The sequence below is a fragment of the Typopeltis vanoorti genome, chromosome 9 (assembly GCF_054136105.1).
Source record: "Typopeltis vanoorti isolate ZY-2024b chromosome 9, IOZ_Tvanoo_1.0, whole genome shotgun sequence".
NCBI classification, from domain to species: domain Eukaryota; kingdom Metazoa; phylum Arthropoda; class Arachnida; order Uropygi; family Thelyphonidae; genus Typopeltis; species Typopeltis vanoorti.
This window is the reverse complement of record NC_143557.1, coordinates 137,050,065-137,070,950: the sequence shown is the minus strand read 5'-3', so window position 1 is coordinate 137,070,950 and position 20,886 is coordinate 137,050,065. Positions and strand designations below refer to the sequence as shown.

General features: G+C 34.7%; 1 protein-coding gene across 3 annotated transcripts in view; it reads right to left on the bottom strand.

Moving 5' to 3' along the window:
• The window catches only part of Piezo (piezo type mechanosensitive ion channel component), a 1,325,935-nt gene that overhangs the window by 381,219 nt on the left and 923,830 nt on the right, over positions 1 to 20,886 (bottom strand). For all 3 annotated transcript variants that reach the window (XM_090398322.1, XM_090398324.1, XM_090398323.1), the window contains one exon: positions 10,643 to 10,722. In XM_090398322.1, the coding sequence (XP_090254448.1) occupies positions 10,643 to 10,722 (80 nt within the window). The remainder of the gene's footprint in view (positions 1 to 10,642; positions 10,723 to 20,886) is intronic.

Below are 20,886 nucleotides of genomic sequence, written 5' to 3'. Positions count from 1 at the left end.
TTAACTGCACCTAACTAGCCATAGCAATCTCAGTACAAAAATTGCAAAAACTAGCTCTTCTTGTCTATTTATAGCTTAAAAAATTCTGATGCAATAGCTGTAACTATTATATCATACAGAAACTAGTGGGAATGATAGACGATGCAATACAATGAAATATCTAATGATAAACCAATGAAAATGATCATTTAACTAGTAAAAACTCTATTTATGTAAGGTGATGCAGTTGAAATTAAATGTTTATATACATTCATATGAACATGAATGTATATAAACATTTAATATATCAAACAGTCAATTCCTTCATTTTTTTTTTAATTATGTGCAATATCTATTAACTTATTACTTTTTTTTTTTTATGTTGTATAATAATGTCTAGTCTCTTACTACTGTGAATACAAGTACTCTCATCAGTTTTAGGTTTCTCAAACATATTTAGGGTTTATATTTTGTTTACAATAAGTACTAGCTAAGTTCACTAACAAGATGTAACTTGCCCTGAATGTAGAAACCAACATTAGCTATGACACTATTAGCTGTGAATCAGCTTACTAGGAAATTCATCTATTGCATTCAAAATGTCGCTTCATAGATGGTGTTCCTAGTTGTAAGTAGAAGCATACCTCGACTGTGTATCTATGAATCCATGCAGGTTTGAGATCATATAATTATACAAATTAGAAAATATTAGCAGATTGAAAAAGTACTATCTGCCATAAAAGAGATAAACATATAAACACCAGATGCATTTAAATTTGGGCAGTAGAGTAACATTTCAAAAGTTTCTTTATAAAAACATTCCATAAGAAATAGCTCTTATGGAATAAAACTTGTCAGTAGCAGATGAGAGAAAGGTGGAAAATTTTTTGAAGGACAAAAGGCCACAAAAAAACGTTAAGAGGTTTTAAAATTTTTGCAATACATTAAGAAATTATTTGCACATAAGAGAGTGAAATATGAGTGATTTCCTCCTGAGAAGATGAGGCAGAGATCCTATAGCTACTGAATGCTTTATTGATGAAGACTGAAACCATCTGGCAAGAAAGTTGACTTAATGCATTGTAATTCTTTCTGTAAAAGTTTATCTGTAGAACATAAAAAGTGGGCATGATGTATTATGGTTTTGACAGTTCTAGTTTTTTGAATAGGATGAGTGTGATTCAGCATGGATACAGTAACAGTGTGTCTTCTAAAATGCTAAAAATTGTAGGCTGTCATCAGGCTGAAGAAGCATTAGCAGATCTAAAAAGGCTACTTGCCTGTTTTCTTTTTTCTAAAGTGAACTGCATTTATTTTGGATACAAATTGCTGTAAGTGGAAAGAAGAACCATTCCAAATTGCCAAAATTTCATTGACATACCTGTATCAAAAGGTATTGGGCTGTGGTGAAATATTGAGATGTCATTCAAAGTGTCCCATAACACAATTATCAATAGTTGGAGTTGGAGGACTTCCCATTATCGTCTCTCCAATTTGTTGGTATAGCTCATATTGGAAGGTAAAATACATAGAGTGAATAACAAAGCTAAAAACTTTGACCACACCAGTTGGGAAATTCTTGCTGGAATAATTCGATGGTATCTAATAAAGGAATATTAGTAAACAATGACACAATATCCAAACTGATCATAATTATTATTGTTATTATTAGGTGACACCTCTAGGGAGTCCAAGGACTAACTGTGAAAGGACACTACTACAAGCTGGAGTACATAAAAAGCATGTAATTGTAAAAAAAAACGAATACGTGTACTATTACATACTCATTATGAACATACATAAAGCTTTAATCATCTAATATTTAATCATCTTTAATCATTTAATCGTCTAATATTAATGTTGTTTAATAATGCTGTTCCATTCCCAACTCATCATCTTCCCTACTTAATCTCCAACTACATTACTATCATGAACACACAATGCCACCTACTGTCCACCATCACAAATAGTAGTTTTGTCTGCAAAATTTGTGCATTCTCATGGCTGATTTTCCTATAAGTGGATGAAAAAAACAGTTTCTGGAAGGGAAAACCTTGCTATCTCTATAACAGATCAGCTAACAGGCCTTCAACCGAAAAGTCCATCTAAAGATTCACTTGTAATGAAAATAACTGAACCCAAGTCTTTTCCAATCAAAGAGTGCAATGTCCCATTGGTCTTCCAATTGCATTTAAGAGGTACTTAAAAATAAGCACTACTATCAGGAGAGGGATTCGATAGTACACCCAAAATTTGCAGCCATATTACATGAAAGGATGTTTTTGTCATCTCAAGCACCTTAAGCCACTTGGCTGTTCTGAAAATACACATAAGGGTTTAGATGAAAATCAATGATAATATTAAACTATAGAATGCATGAAATACTTTACAAAAAGAAAGTGCAGGTGTTTTGTCAGTCAATGAACGCATTAAAGGAGATATGCAATAGGCACTGTGTTAATGATGTGGGTGGGTCAACCAGTGTCTATGAATTCCATGGAGCTGCCCAAATAATAATAATCATAGGTTTTTATTTTTAGAACTATTTTTTAATATTTCTTATTGTAACAAAATATAATGGATAATTTTACATCAAGTCTGATCTACCTTAAGCCATCACTATAACATGTATCCAGTACAATAAGGAGGGTATGAAGCGCCTGTGGCAAGTGTCTAACTTGTGCCTCCCTAACCCAAAAATGACAAAAATTTTGAAAAATTTAAATGTAACAAGTTAAATTTTACTAAATGCAATATGTTAAATACTATTAACCCAATCAAAATGAGTTGCAGTGTGTTGAAGAATTGGTGTGTCTAAAGCATCGTATTGCCGAAATTTAAAAATAAAATAGCGTACTTTTATATCTATTTATTTATTTTTATTTTTTACTTTTTTTTACGTTTTGCGCCCCAAACCTAGTTGCACCTGTGGCAGGCGCCTCTTTCGCCATGCTCTCGTTATGGCACTGCATGTATCTACCAATAGTATACAGCAACCCACAAACCAGCAGCCAGCATAATAGCGAACACACCCTTTCCATTGTTTAAACATTTTCAAATATTTTTCAAAAGAGATGTTAACTGCTACTACTTACTTTCAAGTTTTTAGTTTATTCATGTTATTTCCTGATGAAGTGAAACTAAGTTTTTTTTACAAAACTAATCAAATAAAACATAGTTTCTATTTTATACCTTTGCTTATGGTTTGATACTGTAAACAATAGATCCTTGAACAATGTAAGGTGCACAGTCCAAAAGCCACATATAACTTTTGACTTCCCAAAAACTTAATGGCCTGCTGTTGAGTGGAAGCCTTACTGATAATATAAACAGTCGATTAACACATATTTTGTATGTTATATGTATTATATAGAGGTATACCTCGGTTAACGTTACCTCTGGTAACGAAACCTCAATATAACAAAGTCTGCCGTTTCAAGCCCCGTTTTACATAAAAATATTAAAATTTTAAGATCAACGCCCAGCAATCATCCGAATGGCGGCAACTCTTCACATATTCCCAAGCTGTGGGTGTGTCTGTTTTAACAGTTTCATGTGTCATCTGCATTAATTTAGTCGTTGCTTACACTTCGTAGGATGCGTTTCAGTGTGGTGAATTGCAATAAATGATGTATGTTCTCTGATAGCATTATTGTAGATTTTGTAATATTAATTGATATTTTGTTTTTCTACACATTTAGTTAAAATGTCAGAATCAAGGAAAAGAAAAGCAATTTCTTTAGAAACTAAATTAAATATCGTACAATGTGCTGAAATGTGTGAAAGAAAACCAATGTGGCACATTCTTCAGGATAAGAGCAGTCAATTTTAACAACCATACTTACTCAATCAGAAAAAATAAAACAGTTTGCTCAGAATTGTACAGATGTTACAGCAACAAAATTAACTCACTCAAGGAGTCCAAATTTTAGAAAAAATGGAGAAAATGTTAAGTTCATGGATAGATGACATGTCACAATGTCATATGCCTTTAACTCAAATGGTGATTCAAGAAAAAGCATTATTTTTGTTTAATCACCTGAAATCTAAACAAACTGAAGAAATTGAGGAAAATTTTGCGGCTTCTGGTGGTTGGTTTGAGAAATTTTAAAAAACAGGCCAGATCCATAGTGTAAAATTATCAGGAGAAGCTGCAAGTATAGATGTTGAAGCTGCAAATAAATTTCCAGAAAAACAAAAGGAAATAATTTCACCAAATTTGCTGTTCAACGTTGATGAAAGCAGTTTGTTCTGGAAACAGCTACCATCAAAAACTTTCATTTCTATTGAAGAAAAATCAGCAGATGGGTTCAAAGTAGCCAAAGACCATTTGACATTACTTTTTGGATCAAATGCCTCTGGTGATTTTAAATTAAAATTGTTATCAGTTTACCATTCAGAAAATCCGAGGGCATTAAAAGGTAACATAAAAACGAATTTACCTGTGAATATGGAAAGCTAATAGAAAAGCGTGGATTACCAAGGAGTTATTTACTGATTATTTTCTTAACCATTTTTGTCTAGAAGTGAAACGGTATTGCCAAAGAAATAATTTTGAAGAAAAACTCTTCTGTTGTTGGGCAACCCTCTTGGACATCCTACTGATCATTACATTAAATTAATACGTTAAACACATGCATTCCTGTCAAAGTTGTCTTTCTTTCTTCAATGAAGAGGATGTAAGAAATTTATTAAATGTGATGGTTTTTCAGTGGAAGATTTAGAAAAACTCATTAACAACGAAGCCAAAGAAAATGAAGATGAAATTAAAGAAGTTCCTACCGAAAAAGTGTTAGCAACCAAAGATTTAAAAAGGTGCTTGAATGATATTGAAAATGTTTTAAATTTTTTCAGTGAAAATGATCCTGATTTAGGAAGAAGTGTTATTGTTAAGTGATCAGTGATCCTATATAGATCAATATATGGATCCTATATGGATCAATAAATCCATATAGGCAATTGTTAAATGAATGAGAAAAAAAAAAACATAAACAATCAACTTTAGATTCGTATTTTAAAATGTGATTTTATCTTTGTTTGGTATGTAACATTGACTTCTTATTAATAAAGCTTTTCTTTTTTCAGCAAAGTCTTTCATTTTCTATATGTACGAACATGTCCCTATTATGGCCATAATATTTTCACCTCTGAGAACGAAGTTTTGCTTAACAAAGTAATTTCGTGGAACACATCCTCTTCGTTAATCAAGGCATACCTGTATATTACATATGTATTCTTACAATAAAAGAAGATAGACAAAAGAAAAACATTATTAAGAAAATCATAAGAAAGGGAAAATACATTTATAGTATTTAACATTTATCTTTATGGAGACCTTTGAAGAGAAAGCCTTAAACTCGTCCCACAAAACCCCACTATTTGGCTTCGTGGTACGTGGATGATGTGTTCGCTATTTGGCCACATGGCTCAGATACACTCCACTCCTTCCTAACACACTTAAACAACCAACACCCCAGAGTCCAGTTCACCTCAGAAAAAGAAGAAAACAACACCCTCCCCTTCCTAGACACTCTAATCACTCACCAGCCTGATGGATCTTTGGTTTTTCTCTGTTTATAGAAAACCCACCCATACAGGCAGATACATTCACCAGCAATTCCTCCACCCCAACAATATGGGGTTATAAAAACACTATTCAACAGGGCAAAATTAAGCTGCTCAGATCACGATGCCCTAACCACTGAACTAAACCACATCCTCAACACTTTCTTAGCCAATGGCTATAACCCCCAAAAAATCAAAAAAATACTAAAACCAGTAAATCACAACCCCCCTCCCCCCTCCACAATAAAGATTACACCAAATCTATCACCATCCCCTACATCCGGGGCATCTCTGAGAAAATAACCAATATCCTCAAAAAATATGACCTGACTTCGTGTTATAGACCATATAAAAAGTTAGCATCCCTTATCCGCTCTACCAAAGACCAACCACTCCCCTCAGACCTGCCTGGTGTATACCAGGTCCCTTGCAGCTGTAAACTGTCCTACTTTGGCCAAACAGGCAGGAGAGCGAATATCAGGATTTAGAACACAAAGACTACATCTGGTTTCACCAGTACAGGCACTCTGGGTTGGCAGACCATGTCTTAGATACCCGCCATAGAATCGTGGAATCATCAGCAGCTCTAAAAAACGTTCCAAACCTCAACAAACTTGGGTGCATGAAACTACCTCAAATTTGGGAAGCCTACATTATGAGAACTTCATCCCAATGAAGTTCTCATAATGTAGAAAAATCCCAATGGCCAAAACAACCCAATTAGCCTGCTAGGGGGCACCATTAGGACTTTAGGAACAATTTTAGTTTCTTGCCTTTTTCTTCATTTGCTTTTGTTAGTGCCTGACTGCACATACCATATTTGTATGTTCCTGAAGATGACAACGTGACATTGCCGAAATATTGAAGGTATTCATTAAAGTTTGCTTTAATTAATATCCGTTATATGTGTTGTCAATTCCTTAAGCTAATTAACAGTTATGTATGACCAACGTATAAGCCTTGCTACAAGAACATTTATAGTACTGTATACTGTATTTATTGATACCGTAAGTTTACATCATCTGTTTACAAGAAGAATCATCTCTGTCAGTACCTATGTTAAACTGTGAATGAAAGTATTTTGTAAATTATAATACTTCATTCATATTTAACATAATCCTCCATGACATAAGCAAGACTTGTAAATATTATTTGTTAGTCTCTTGCTTAAAATTTGTTATTCATGTATTTTCCTTGAATTTTGTCAGTTATTATTTAATTATATAATTTTAGAATATGTAATAATAATGAAAAGGCTCTGTATTAAATGTCATTTATTTTATTACTTTATTCCTTTAATAATATTATAAGAAATTGTATGTATGTAACTTTTATGTGCCTTATGAGAGCTGTGATATATGTTTTTTATTATTGTAAATGAAAGTGAAAGTAAATTTAAGGAATTCTGCTAATGAGATTTGATTGGTCACTGCCAAGGAAACGGAGTTATTTTTAGGTAGCGCGTGATTGGAGCGTGGAGTACTGTATACAAAGGGAGAAGCGAGTTGTTATGAACTGAACTGGTCAGAACCGGATTTTGGCAGGAAAGAGGAGAACAGAGTTAATTCAAAAACGAAAGTAAGATATGGGGAGAAGCTTTGGAGACATCATAGAGATCGGTAGTGAGTGGCAGAAGAGGAATTTATATATGCCGTAAATCAACTAGGAAAGGACCGGGAATTAATAGGCATTTCAAATTATTTCTATGGGAGTTCTGATACTTCAATAATTTCCAAATGTTTAGTAGAAGAATAGTGCAGAACTGAAGTTGATACATAGAAGAAAATAAGAAATTAGTAGATAACTTAAACCCAGTGCATCAAGACTTGTGTATTTCTGTGTCTATAATTCAGTTATTATAGTGGAAGATTTCTTTGAATTGTATTGCAATAAAGTAAAAGTCAACAAGAATTTCAAATGTACCTATGCGAATTCAATGTGTAAAAGCTGTAGCCCAGTAAGAATTGTCCTTTCTATGATCTGTGTGAAGTAACTCCGTCGGACATGTTTTCACCTTGGCTGTAGAATTATATCAATTAATCGTTGGATGTAAGATGTATTGAAGTACTTTGCCTTCGAAATGATAAGCGCTATGTTGTTCTATTAAGTGTTAACTGACTGAGAGAGAATATAGAAATAGCTGTCATAAGATCAGCTATTGTTACATTTGGAAAGTTAAACTTTTAAGAACTATTTTCAATCTGATTGACTGAGCATAAAGAACTGAAGGGTGAATGTTTGTTAGTTAATGGATTGTGATTGTTCTGAATACTTTAAACTAAGCTGATATATTTATGATTTGATTCATCTAATTGGATAGAGAGAAATATGTGAAAGAAATACTAATGTTCTAAGAATTAAGAAGTGTTAACATTAGTCATAATCCTCAAACCTAATTGAGAAGTTACTAATATCTAAATGTGAATTTTTGTATATTTTCAATTTGATAACCTTTTGTAGATAATTATACTTGAATGTATATGTTGTACTATTCCACATTAAATGTTTTTCTTTTGTTGAGTTATTGTTTGTTGTTGGTGTTTGTCTGATTTTCCTTCATTGCACCGCTCATAAAATTAATTGGACCTTTGTGGAAGCCTTAAATTTCTTTATATTCAGATGAGCATCAATCAACAACTAATGAATAAAAACAGAATTTAAAGAGGTAATGATAAGATTAACAAACCAACAAAAATGGAACAGTCAGTTAGGTAGTACGTTCCAACACCTACATCAATATTGTCTTATATGATAAAAAACACTGTAGATATTATATGCATTACTAACACTAGACATAAAAATGAAAAGATAATGTGAAAAAGAAATTCATATTTATTTACAGGCCCAAGGATTCATGAATTCAAGGAAACAACCTAAGTATGTATATTAAGAGACTCTGTCCAAGAAATTGTTTTCTATTATTATGGTTGTTTGGTGTTACAAAATGATTAAACATGATTTTAGTTTTTTTCTCTGTTTATCTTTAGACCGACTTTTCCGCTTTCATGATATAGGTCTTCTATAATTATATTAAGGTCTTCTGCAGTTTTTGCAAAAATTATGATCATCTGCATATCTTAGGTCTGTTAAGTTTCTGTTATTAATTTTTATATCAAGCTTTGTCCAGTTTATATTATTAAATATTTCTTGAAGGACTGCTGTAAAGATTTTGGGTGATTGAGAGTCTCCTTGTTGGACACCTTTTTCAATTGATATTTTATTGCTACTCACGTGAAGTTGGATTGTTGCTGTTGCAGTGAGGTATATTGCCTGGAGGAGGTCCATATATTCTCCAGGAACTCCCTGATTCTGGAGTGCTTTGATTATTGCATTAGTTCTGATGGAATCAAATGCTTTTTCATAATCATGAAGGCTACACAGAGAGGCAATTGATTTTCTTCTGCTTTTTCTATTATTTGTTTTACTGCATGAATATGATCAATTGTGTTAAAGCCTTTATGGAATCCTGCTTGTTCTATTGGTTGATTTTAGTCTAGAAGAGGTGTTGACCTATTTGTTATTACTTTTGTGAGAATTTTTTACAGATTTGAGAGAATACTAATTGGTCTATAGTTCTTCTTGGTCTCCTTTTTAAATAACAATATCCGAGTAGCATTTTTCCAATTTTCTGGTATCTTCCCCTCTTCTAGGCATTGATTTAGAAAGTTTGTGACATGGTGAATTATATTGTTTCCCCTCCATTTAATTAATTCTATGTGAATTATTTATATTTGATTTATCTATTGAAAGATTACTATAGAGTTTATAAAATTCTTCTAGTCTCTTAAGATTTGTTCTTGGTTCCTTATTGTATTATAGTTCCATTCTTAATAATAAATTTAGTTTAATCCTTTATCCAAGTGTAAGCAAACTCGTGGTAAAGGTGGACCAAGCTAGAATCGCTCCTTGTTTTAGTATCTCCCATAATGCAAAGCACATCTCATTGCAGACATGTATAATGCTGTGCATTAAGGGAAGGGCCACTACCCAGACCGATTTCTACCTTTATTGAATGTTGAAGTACAGGTCAAACTCCAAAAACTCAGCATCGTTCCTCTCAGTAACAGGCTCACCCTGCCACTGAGAAGAACTCTCAGAACCAGTTTGGCTTTACACTGTGGTAGGCTCACCCCACCAACCGACCAGAGCCACTCATTTGCTTGTATCTCATCTGAGAGGTAACAGCAACAGCCGTGCAGTTACCCCTCAGATAGCAAACAGCCAAGCCTCAGTTAAAACTTCATGGGCTACAGCATTGCCATTCATCACCCAAACTTCCAATCGGTTTTGACCATTATTGAGGTCTCGTCATTGGGAGTCAGACTCAGAGGTGGTGATACCAAGGTGGAAGCAAATGGAGAAGTCATATTTATCTATACAAGTTGCCAAAAGGTGTCTCACCTTATTATTAAATTACTCTGAATTTAGAGAAAGATGTTGGAAGTTTTTTTCCCACCTGGTTAGACTATAATCTTTCTTTAAATCCAGAGTAATTTAATAATAAGGTGAGACACCTTTTTGCAACTCGTATAGGTAAATATGACTTCTCCATTGCTTCCACCTTGGTATCACCACCTCTGGGTCTGGCTCCCACTGACGAGACCTCAATAAATGTCGAAACTGGTCTGGGTAGTGGCCCTTCCATTAATTTATAGCATTATACATGTCCACAAGGAGATGTGCTTTGCATTATGGGAGATACTAAGACAAGGAGTGATGAGAGCTTGGTCCACCTTTAAGACGAGTTGCCTCAGTCCTGAAGATACTTCAGGCACAAACTTTGCTTCCTCTTGGATAAAGGATTAAACTAAATTTATTACAGTCTAACCAAGTGGAAAAAACTTCCAATATCGCAAATCTCCAAAAAATTTTCCAACATATTTATTCAAAAAAATTAGCTTATAAGTGGACCTGCATAGTTCAAATGAGTGTTCTTCAAGGTAGTTCTGTAGTTCTAAAATTGTCCAATCTCTACAGAAGCCTATGCAATGAAATAATCAGAGATGTTAAACATGATCATGTATAATTCTACCCATTTTTTTTTATAATAATATGGAAACAAAAATAATTGAATTTAATGTATAAATTCTGAAATTACCTTGAAAAAGTTAGTCTTGACTCTCTGCTTCGCATATATATTTCAGCTTCATTGAGTAGAAATTCTTCATTATGAATGTACTAAAATCACAGAAGATCATGCTGTAATATCACAATGATTCACAGAAAAATACAGGACTTGCAATAAAAAAATATGGGTATTTCAAATGCAAATATTTTTGAAACATACTGTTAATAGTTACCTAAGATAGCTGTTCATATCTTCTGTGTGAATACATGGCAAAAATTTGTGTGAAATATGAGGAAGTGATTCAAGTAATGAGTTTCAGTGAATCTGTCAGCTAAATCATGTGATAACTGTAACAAGCAATATAACGAATTTAAAGAAACTGGATATATTGAAAAACATAAGTCTAGGGAAAACCTTAGAACTTACACAGTAACCAGTGAATACATGTCATTTTTATGAAGTCCAAAGATGTCAACTACCCATGCATGTTTGGAACTGAGAATTCCAATAGAGAATGATGAAAGGAACACTGAATAAATGACAAAATAAGGCAGTGAAATTTTGCCAAAGATCAAAAAAGGGAAATTCTAAATTGAAGACTTTGACATAATCATGTATTTAGGCCTCAGTATTAATTAGAACTCATGTTGGATGCTTGATGAATAAAAATAACAGAACAAATGAATTAAACAACAATTTAATTATTCCAATATTTTTTCTCTCTCTTATAGAGACATCTTGAAGGACAAACCACAAGTGACACAAATTAGAACTAAGTCTATGACTCTAGACTTTAAGTCTAGAGTTTGTAGCTAAGAAGATCACCCCTATGGGTACTAGTAGGAAACCTAGGATGTAACTTGGGATGCCTAAGAATTACTGTCTGATATTCTGCGGAGTTTAACACAACCATGTTTATTTAGATTAGGTTCATTTTTAAGGGCAATAGTAGATTCTTTAAAAAAGTCTTTTATATTTTTTTATTATATTTGTAGTTACACGTTGTTACTTATATTTGTTGTTACAGACTTGGTGGATCGGTTTGCTAGTGGTGAAGAAAGGCATCACCAAATAGAAAAGGTGAGTGCAAAAATAATAATCATAATGGGAGACTTTAATTATCCAAATAGTGATTGGGAAACTGTAGCATCTCATTAGAAGAATGAAAATGCATTTATTGAGCTGTTGTAGGACAACTTCCTCAAGCAGCATGTGACAGAAGGAACTAGAGGACAAATAATGTTAGATTTAATTAGTGTCAGAGGGCGTTTCAGTTAAAGACATAACTGGTTGCTGGCCTGGTTGGCAGAGTGGTTATTGTATCCGCTCTCCAGCCAGAAGGTTGCGGGTTCGAATCCTGCCATGGGCATGGATGCTTGTGATTGTCTGTGAAAATACTTTGTGGTGGCAGATGGCATTGGTGTAGTTGCTATTCATTGCAGTTGGTGGATTGAGAGGTGGAGACAGTTGTAGAGAAGGTGCCCTCCCTCAATGAGTCTTGGACTACGTGTCACGTAATAATAATAATAACTATTCTGCCTCCAGCAGTTAGTGATAGTGATTTGTGGTACTCACTCGGGAAGTGATTAAGTTTACAAATATTCCATTCAGAAAATATTACATGCTGAAATATAAAGCAGGAAATTATGAACCATTGAGGAGTATACTGAGTTCAGTGGAATGGAATTGGTTGCTGGATGGGAAGAATATCGAATGTGAAGCATTTAAACAATACTTAAATGACACAATATCAGAATTTGTCCTAAGAGTTTGAAGAATATAAGGTAGGAGTCAAATGAATGTGCAATCTTATTAAGCAAGAGATTTGTAAGAAAAGGATGATATGAAAGGAATACTGTGTGCATAAGGATGATATCCATGATGAAAATTATATGCAGCAGGCTAGAATAGTCAACAGTTGTATGGAAAGCAAAGTCTGAGCATGATAAGAAACTGGCTTTGTATGCTAAAGACAACCCACAAGAATTCTATCGATATGCTGCAAGTAAAAGAAAGAATGAATATGAAAGAATATTCCATTCAGAATGGAACTATAACTCTTCTAACTACAGATAGTGTAAGCAGTGCCGTAACGAGGGCGTGGCAAAAGAGGCGCCCGCCACAGGCAGGCGCCTAGTTTTGCACCCCAAAACTAGGTTTGGGGTGCAAAACATAAAAAATAAAAATAAATAAATAGATATAAAAGTCCGCTATTTTATATTGTATTTTTAAATTTCAGCAATACACCGCTTTAGACACACAAATTCTGCAACACATTGCAACTCGTTTTGATGGGGTTAATAGTAAGTATTTAACATATTGTATTTAGTAAAATTTAACTTGTTACATTTAAATTTTTCAAAATTTTTGGGTTGGGGGGGCACAAGTTAGCCACCTGCCACAGGTGCTTCATACCCTCATTACTGTACTGGGTGTAAGGATAACAGATACAGAAGAGGCTGATGAGACTAATGAGTGCCCGTTTTGTTAAAAGTAATCAACCTGGTTTATGGAACACTAAGCTCACTGCTACCTCTTTCTTCAATGGATAAAGAAACTAAGATTATGAGGACAAGGTATTACAGTTGTTGCAAATTGAATAAGAATTCAGCAATGGCAAATAAGAGGATATCAGCACATGTGTTAAAAGAGTGTTCAGCTGAACTGGCTATTCCTTTGTCCGGCTGCTTAATATGAGTCTCAGAATAGGGAAGATTCCGCAGGAATGGAAAGAATGTATGGCAATTCCATTGCACATGGGTGGTGCAAAGACCAATGTATAAAACTATCGACCAATTAGTATCCACTGAAGATTTTGGAAAAATTGGTTAGGACTTGCATTCAGAAATAGGTTGACAGTGAATCTACTTTGCAAGGAATAACATGGGTTTATTATGGGAAGGTCATGTTTTATCAACTTGCTCAGATTCTATAACAATATTACCATTGAACTAAAAAAAGGGGAGGAATACATCATGATACTTTTGGACTAACAGATATCAAAAAGTGGTATATGGGGGATGTGAGTCTGCAAGATTTAAGGAAACCAGTGGTGTGCCACATGGATTAGTGCCTGGTCCACTGTTATCCAATCTTTACATCAATGATATTGGGAAGGATTTGACAAGCGACATAGAGCTATTTGCTGATGATGCAAAGATAGGTAGTATAATCAGGAATGCTGCTGATATAGTACTTGCAGAATAATTTGAATAGGCTGGAATTGTGAGCATTGGAAAATGATGTTAGTTCAAAGTCAGTAAATGTAAAGTCATTCACACTTTGGTGTGATTAGATATCTGATGCTATATTATAGTGGTGGGATTATGCTAGAAGAAACTGATGAGGACTAGGGATCTTGGAGTGTTAGTGGATAGGAAGTTGAAATTCAGGAGCATTTCCAGTGGATGTTATTATTATCATTATTATTCAGGCCTCCATGGAGTCAAAAGACTCATCGTGGGAGGTCCTTCCTGAGAACATAAAGTCTGTCAAAACTCATCGAGAGGAGGTCCCCCCCCCCAGAAACACAAAGTCTATCATACCACTCCTTAAACTCATTGACCGTTCTTGCTCTCACCACTCCATCAGGCAATGCATCTCATGGTTCAACCACCCTCCATGCAAAGAAACCACTCCTCACCCTCTTGCTCACAGTTTCCTTTCATAACTTCCAGGGATGGTCCCTTGTCATCACTCCTTCCTGCTGTTCAACCAAACAAAAGAACTCCCAGTGTCAATCCTGTAACCACCTCTCAACAGTTTAAAAGTCTCAATCATATCACCTCTCCTTCTTCTATCCATTAAACTCTGCAGTCAACATTCCCTCAGCCGATCCTCATAACCAAAATTGTAGAGTCCTGAAGCCATCTTTGTCATCCGTCTTTGTATCCTTTCCACAGTTAATTTATCCCCTTCAAATCCTAGGGACCAAATCTGAGAATAATAGTCTAAGTATGGTCTGATCAGAGACTTATACAACAGAATGATAACCCTTTTATTTCTGCAGGTCAGTGTCCTTCTCATAATTGCAGAGGGCAATATGTCACTTAGAAAGCCAACTTGCAATGATTTCAAGGGGAACTATAATATTCCCCAAAATACAACATGACAGAAAACCTAACTAAACTTACTCAGGTGCATGTATAACTTGCTATAATTTGACCAGAGATACATATATACTAGAGGTAATAAAGAAGGAACATGAATTAAATAAATTTCCCAAAACGCAATAAATTCAAGCTTAGTAGTTGATCTCATCCCAACATAAAAATCACAAAATTATAATAGTGCATGTAACAGTAATATAACAGTACATTCACCGGACTAAATTCTAGTTTGAGAGGTAGTGTGGGTACTAAGGCCCTCAAAAAAACCCAACAACAAAGAATTATATGAAGATCTCTAGGATTGGATCAGCTTTCCTGTGTTAGATGTGTCCATCAACTGATAGCCATTCAGTGTTTGTGACAAATCAAGCATCGTATCAACTTCCTCAGTATGAATCCAATTAGCCTTCATCCAAAAACAAGTGAGAATTAGTTAGTTTATTTTCCCTATCTACTAGCCAGTAGATAGGGAAAATAAAAGTTCAAGGTTAGGTCTCTAGAACAGGGTTTCTGGATTATTTAATGCTTAGCCCATCCATGGCACTAATGTATCAAACACACATGCATCCTAACTGGCTGCAGCATACAACCTATGGCTTGCTAATAACTGATCTGGACTCAGTAGAAAGATTAGCTGAAAAACATTTATATAAAGTCAAGCCATTAGAGCCTCTGTAGCTCAGTCAGTATAGATGAAGTCCTTTGGTCAGAAAGACCTGGGTTCAATTCCCATCCAAGACATGAGGAACCTTTATCTGGTCTCTTTCAACTAAAGGTGAGTTAGGCAGTCTCCTACAGAGATAGGGGATTTTTTCACTCTGAAACTCAGGTTTTTCATCCCCCAGAATAGGCAAATTGGCCCTGTGAACACATCTACAATTAGTCATAAAAACTGTCTCTCCCCCAATGCCAGACTCTGCGACAAGCTGGGTGTGGTTTCCCACAGTCACATAATCATAGCAGACCCTGAACCAAGTGGAATAAAAGTGCTATAAAGTCACATGTTATGACTGCAAGCAGTGTAAATGAATTCAAGAATAAGTATGATAGCTGGTATGTGTAGTATGTGGCCTCCCTCAAGAGTCACTAACTCCATGGAGGTTTCTTTTAATAATACCAATAAAAATAATTTAAATTTCTTACAATGAAGCATAGTGGTTTTTCCCATTAGAGTTTGTATTGTAGTTAATTCACTAAGACTACCCACAGCAAACTAACTTGCAGGAACAAGGAACCTTACATACATCACCATTTGAGAAATGGAGGTAGTCTTTGGGGCTCTTATTTCAAGTGGATTTGAGATCCATTCATATGAAACCATTGTTTTTGAGTTGTTGCTACTTATATACTTCAGGCAGAGGAAATAGTGACTGCATTACTGTAGTCAGTATGTGTAGAGAGAGTTGAGAATTGTGGAGGGAATGATTAAATAATTCTGTTGGAATTATAGCCATTAAATAAGAATAAAAAATAAGAATGAACGAAATTAAGAATATAATTTCTTAGCATATTTAATTTATAGTATAACCAAGAAGAAAAACTTTCAATATCCATCTCTAATCCAGAGTATTTTAGTAATAAGTTGTGACACCTTTTGGCCACATGTATACGGAAATATGACTTCTGCATTACTTCAACCTTGGTATCATTTCTGAGTCTGGCTCCCACTCATGAGACTTCAATAAATGTCTGGAAATACTGTGGATGTGTAATAAGGTTTCTAAATGTTTATGATCTATTCAATGGAACAGTTAGATGAAAATACTTCCTGGAATTGTTGACATTTATATGGTCTTTGGAATGTGGAACATGAGGACAGAATGAAAGAATGTAAATTGCAAAGCCTAGGGAACAAGTGTGTGGAGGGGGGGGGATATGATTAAGACATAAGGTTATCTGGTTGACATGGAAAAGATTTTTCATAGAATGGAAGAAAAGAGGTAGAACAAGAGGCCACCCCTGGAAATTGTATAAGGAGGGTGTGAGTAGAGGAGTAAGGAGAAGGTTCCTTAGATGGAAAGTGATTGGTGAGTGGACTGCATCACCTGTGTTGTAAATGTAGACACATCGAATTAGTTTAAGGCATGGTTGGATGAGCTTTGTGTGTGTGATAATGTATCTCCTATGAAATGTCTCTTACTCCATGGAATTCAGATGTTAATAATACTTTTCATAGTTAACAGTGACAATATTTTGTAATTCAGAAGCAGGCAAGTTAACAGAAAGTTCTATGAAACTGAACAATAAAACTGTAACCAGTTGCAGAAAAACAAAATGCAACATATGCATGATTTTTATTGTTGAAATTTAGATTTATGATAATCATCCTTATAACTTTTTTTTTTCCTACAATCAAATAAAAAGCTTTAGAACTGTATTTAAAAAAAAGGCTAACAACTATTATTATTTGATAAATAAATATTACTTAATAAATTTGAAAATATCACTTGATATTATTTAATACAAAGCAGACAAAATAGAAATCACCTCTTCTTCTTCTTTTTTTTTTTTTGACTTTAGTAGAAAAATTAATAATACTGCAATTATTTCTGATTAAGTACAATTTTTTTTTTTTTTTTTTAATTGCCATCTCACACTGGTGAGAATGGTTATAATAATGTGAATAAACAATGCATACAGAAAAACAAAATGACTAGCAGCAGGAAAAACTAAAAATATCTGACTTTTGGTATAAAGAAAGATTAGCTTCTTAAAATTAATATGGAAACCTTAAAACATCAACAAATAATGTGCATACAAGACTAAGGCGCAAAAAAAACATCACTTCCATCCTTTTGCATGTAATGAACTAACAAGGAATGAACAAACGAACAAAAGAGGAAAATTTCTGATTACAGAAATGTACAATGATATGCCAATTTTCAGCAAGTGATTTTACAATGATATTGATTATCCTCTTTATTTAAATGATGTTTAGACGGTAAGGACTTTGAGCAGATTTCTGGTCATGTTGTGAACATGCCAAATTAGATTGCATGTCACAGTATTTTTAAGTAAGTTCTGCATTTTGCAAGCATATGCAGTCATATTCATGATTTCTGTAGTATTCATTATCTTTATCTGCTCAATACTATGATGATACTGCTATGTGTTCTTTGAACAGCCAACATTTCATTTTTGACATATTTCTGATAGGTCATTTGGTTTTAATAGGTTATCTGCTGCTGTTTAGGTGCAGATTTAATCTGCATCCAAACATCAATATCAGAAATATCCCAAAATGGAACGGTTAGCACAGTGAATTCACTAAAAAATTAGGATATATTATTATTATTATTCCCAATTTCCATGTAGACAATGACTTGAAATTCAGGGGTTTCCTTCACAAGTTGTGAAGACATCACATCGGATAATGGCAATGATGTGGAGGACAATGACATGCAAAAATAACTCTGAGATGCCCACCTTAGACAACATAAAATCTGTCACTACTCCTTAAACTCATCTGCTGTTTTGCACTTCAAACGCCATCTCAGGCAATGCATATAATACTCCTACCACTCTCTATGCAAAAAAAACTTGCTTCTTACCTTATTTACTATTTTCACTTAAAATTTCTAGGTTTCTTCCCTTCATTCTATCATAATAAAAATCTCCCCAGTGTCAAGCAGGCAAATACCATTCAACAGCATAAATATCTTAATCATATCCTCCCTTCATCTTCTATCCACAAGCCACATTATTTAGTCTGATATCATTTCCATTATTTGCCTCTGCATCCTCTCCAATGTGTTTCATTTTCTTTAAATCCCAGTGACCAAGTCTGAGAAATCTAATGTAGTCTGATAAGAGCTTTATAGAATGGAACCATCATGCTTTTCTCTGCTGATAAACCTAATATTGCAGAAATTCTCTAGTTGTCTTCACAACTCTTTGTCCTCTAAACTTCAAATTTCTACCTAGAATCATCCCAAGATCCCTTGCTTCCTCCACTTCTTCAGCATTATAACTTCACTAAATAAGTATGAAGCATCCCATCTGCGGATCCCAAATCCCATAACCTTATATTTAGCTGCATTAAACTGCTAATCCCATTCATTTCTCACCATCTTATTCAAAGAGAAGCCAAAACATTAGAACTATTATTATTATTCCTTCCTAACACACTTAAACAACCAACACTCCCAGAATCAAGTTCACCCTGGAAGAAGGAAAAAGCAACTGCCTTCCTTTCTTAGACACACTAGTCACTCGCCAGCCTGATGGAACCTTGGTTTTCTCAGTTTATAGAAAACCTACTCATACAGGCAGATACATTCACCAACAATCCCCCCCCCCCACAACAATATGGAGTCATTAAGACACTACACAACAGGGCTAAACTTATCTGTTCAAATGACAATGCCCTAACCACAACAGAACTAAACCACATTCTCAACACTTTCTCAGTCAATGGCTATCCCCCCCCCAAAAATCCAAAACATATTGAAACCAATAAACCACCCCCCGCAACAAGATTACTCTAAATCCATCACCATTCCCTATATCCGAGGCACCTCGGAAAAAATTACAAAAATCCTAAATAAACATGACTTAACTTCTTGTTACAGACCTCATAAAAAATTGGCATCCCTTATCCGCTACACTAAAGACCAACCTCCCCCGTAGACCTACCTGGTGTATACCAAGTCTCTTGCAGCTGTAAACTGTCCTACTTTGGCCAAACAGGCAGAACAGCTAATATCAGAATTTCAGAACACAAAGACTACATCCGGTTTCACCAACACAGCCACTCTGGTCTTGCAGACCATGCGCTGGATTCCCGCCATAGATAAGGTGAAAAAAAGCCACGATAATACACCATAGTAAATTCAAATACGAAAGGCTTTTCACGGAATCAGCCTCAGCCCTAAGAAACAATCCAAACCTAAACAAATTTGGGTGCATGAGACTGCCCCAAATTTGGGAAACCTACATCAGAAGACCTTCAGCCCAATCAGCCAAGAATACCAACATTGCCTGCTAGGGGAATGTTGGTATTCCTGGAGATGTTTTGGTATTCTTTTAGAAGAAAGAATAACTTCCTGCTTCGTTCCTCATCTACTGCTGTGCATGTGTCTCGTATTTAAGTTCCTGTGATAATGGCAACGTAACGTTGCCGAAATATTGGAAGTGTATTAAAATTTATTTTAATCTATATTCTATTGTATGTTGTAATTTCCTTAAGCTAATTAGTAAGAATGTATAACCAACATCTAAGCCTTTCCACGAGTATTATTATTATTATTATTGCATGACACCTCCAGGGAGTCCAAAGACCGATTGAGGGAGAACACCTGCTCTACAACTTTCTGTCTCCACCATTCATAACGAACTGCAACTACACCCACCAGACAGTATTTTCACAGACAATCACAAACATCCATGCCTGTGGCGGGATTCGAACACACAGCCTTTTGGCTGGAGAGTGAATACGCTAGCCACTTGGCCAACCAGGCCAGTATTACTAATAACCTTTCCAATCTTCACATCATCTACAAACAACTCAATATCTACCTGTATTCCAGTGACAATATCACTGACACACTGAAAAGAATGGTCAGTAATGGTCCCAGTACATAACCATGTGGAATTCCACTTGTACCTTTTCTTCTTTGTACTGCTCCACAATATATAATTTTCTGAAATCTATCGGGAGTTCAGCTACCAATCTAATCCACTAACTTGATATCCAAACCTATATGTTGCAACTTAGACACCAATATGTCATGCAGCATACTGTGAAATGCTTTTGAAAAACTCCTAAAAAACAACAGTGTATACCTTACCCTTTTAAAAGGGTAAGGTATACACTGTTGTTTTTATAAAAGGCGACCAGTTTATCAAATAATATGATTGTCCCTTAATAAATCCATGCTGGCCTTCATAAATGATACTGCTTTCATATATCCAATTCCATTTAAGAGTTTTTTTTTTTTTTTTTATCAATTTTTCCCAAGCCTCAACAACTACAGAAGAAATACAAAATGGTCTATAGTTTGATATTGTCATTCTATGCTATATTATCAGAATAATGTTAAGAATATTAAGAAGGGACCAGGGGTTTGAGATTGTTAGATCTGATAATTGCATCAGAAGATATATCTATAACCAAGGTAGAGACACTCTGCCTACAACTGGGGAGAATAACCATGCAGTCTTGTT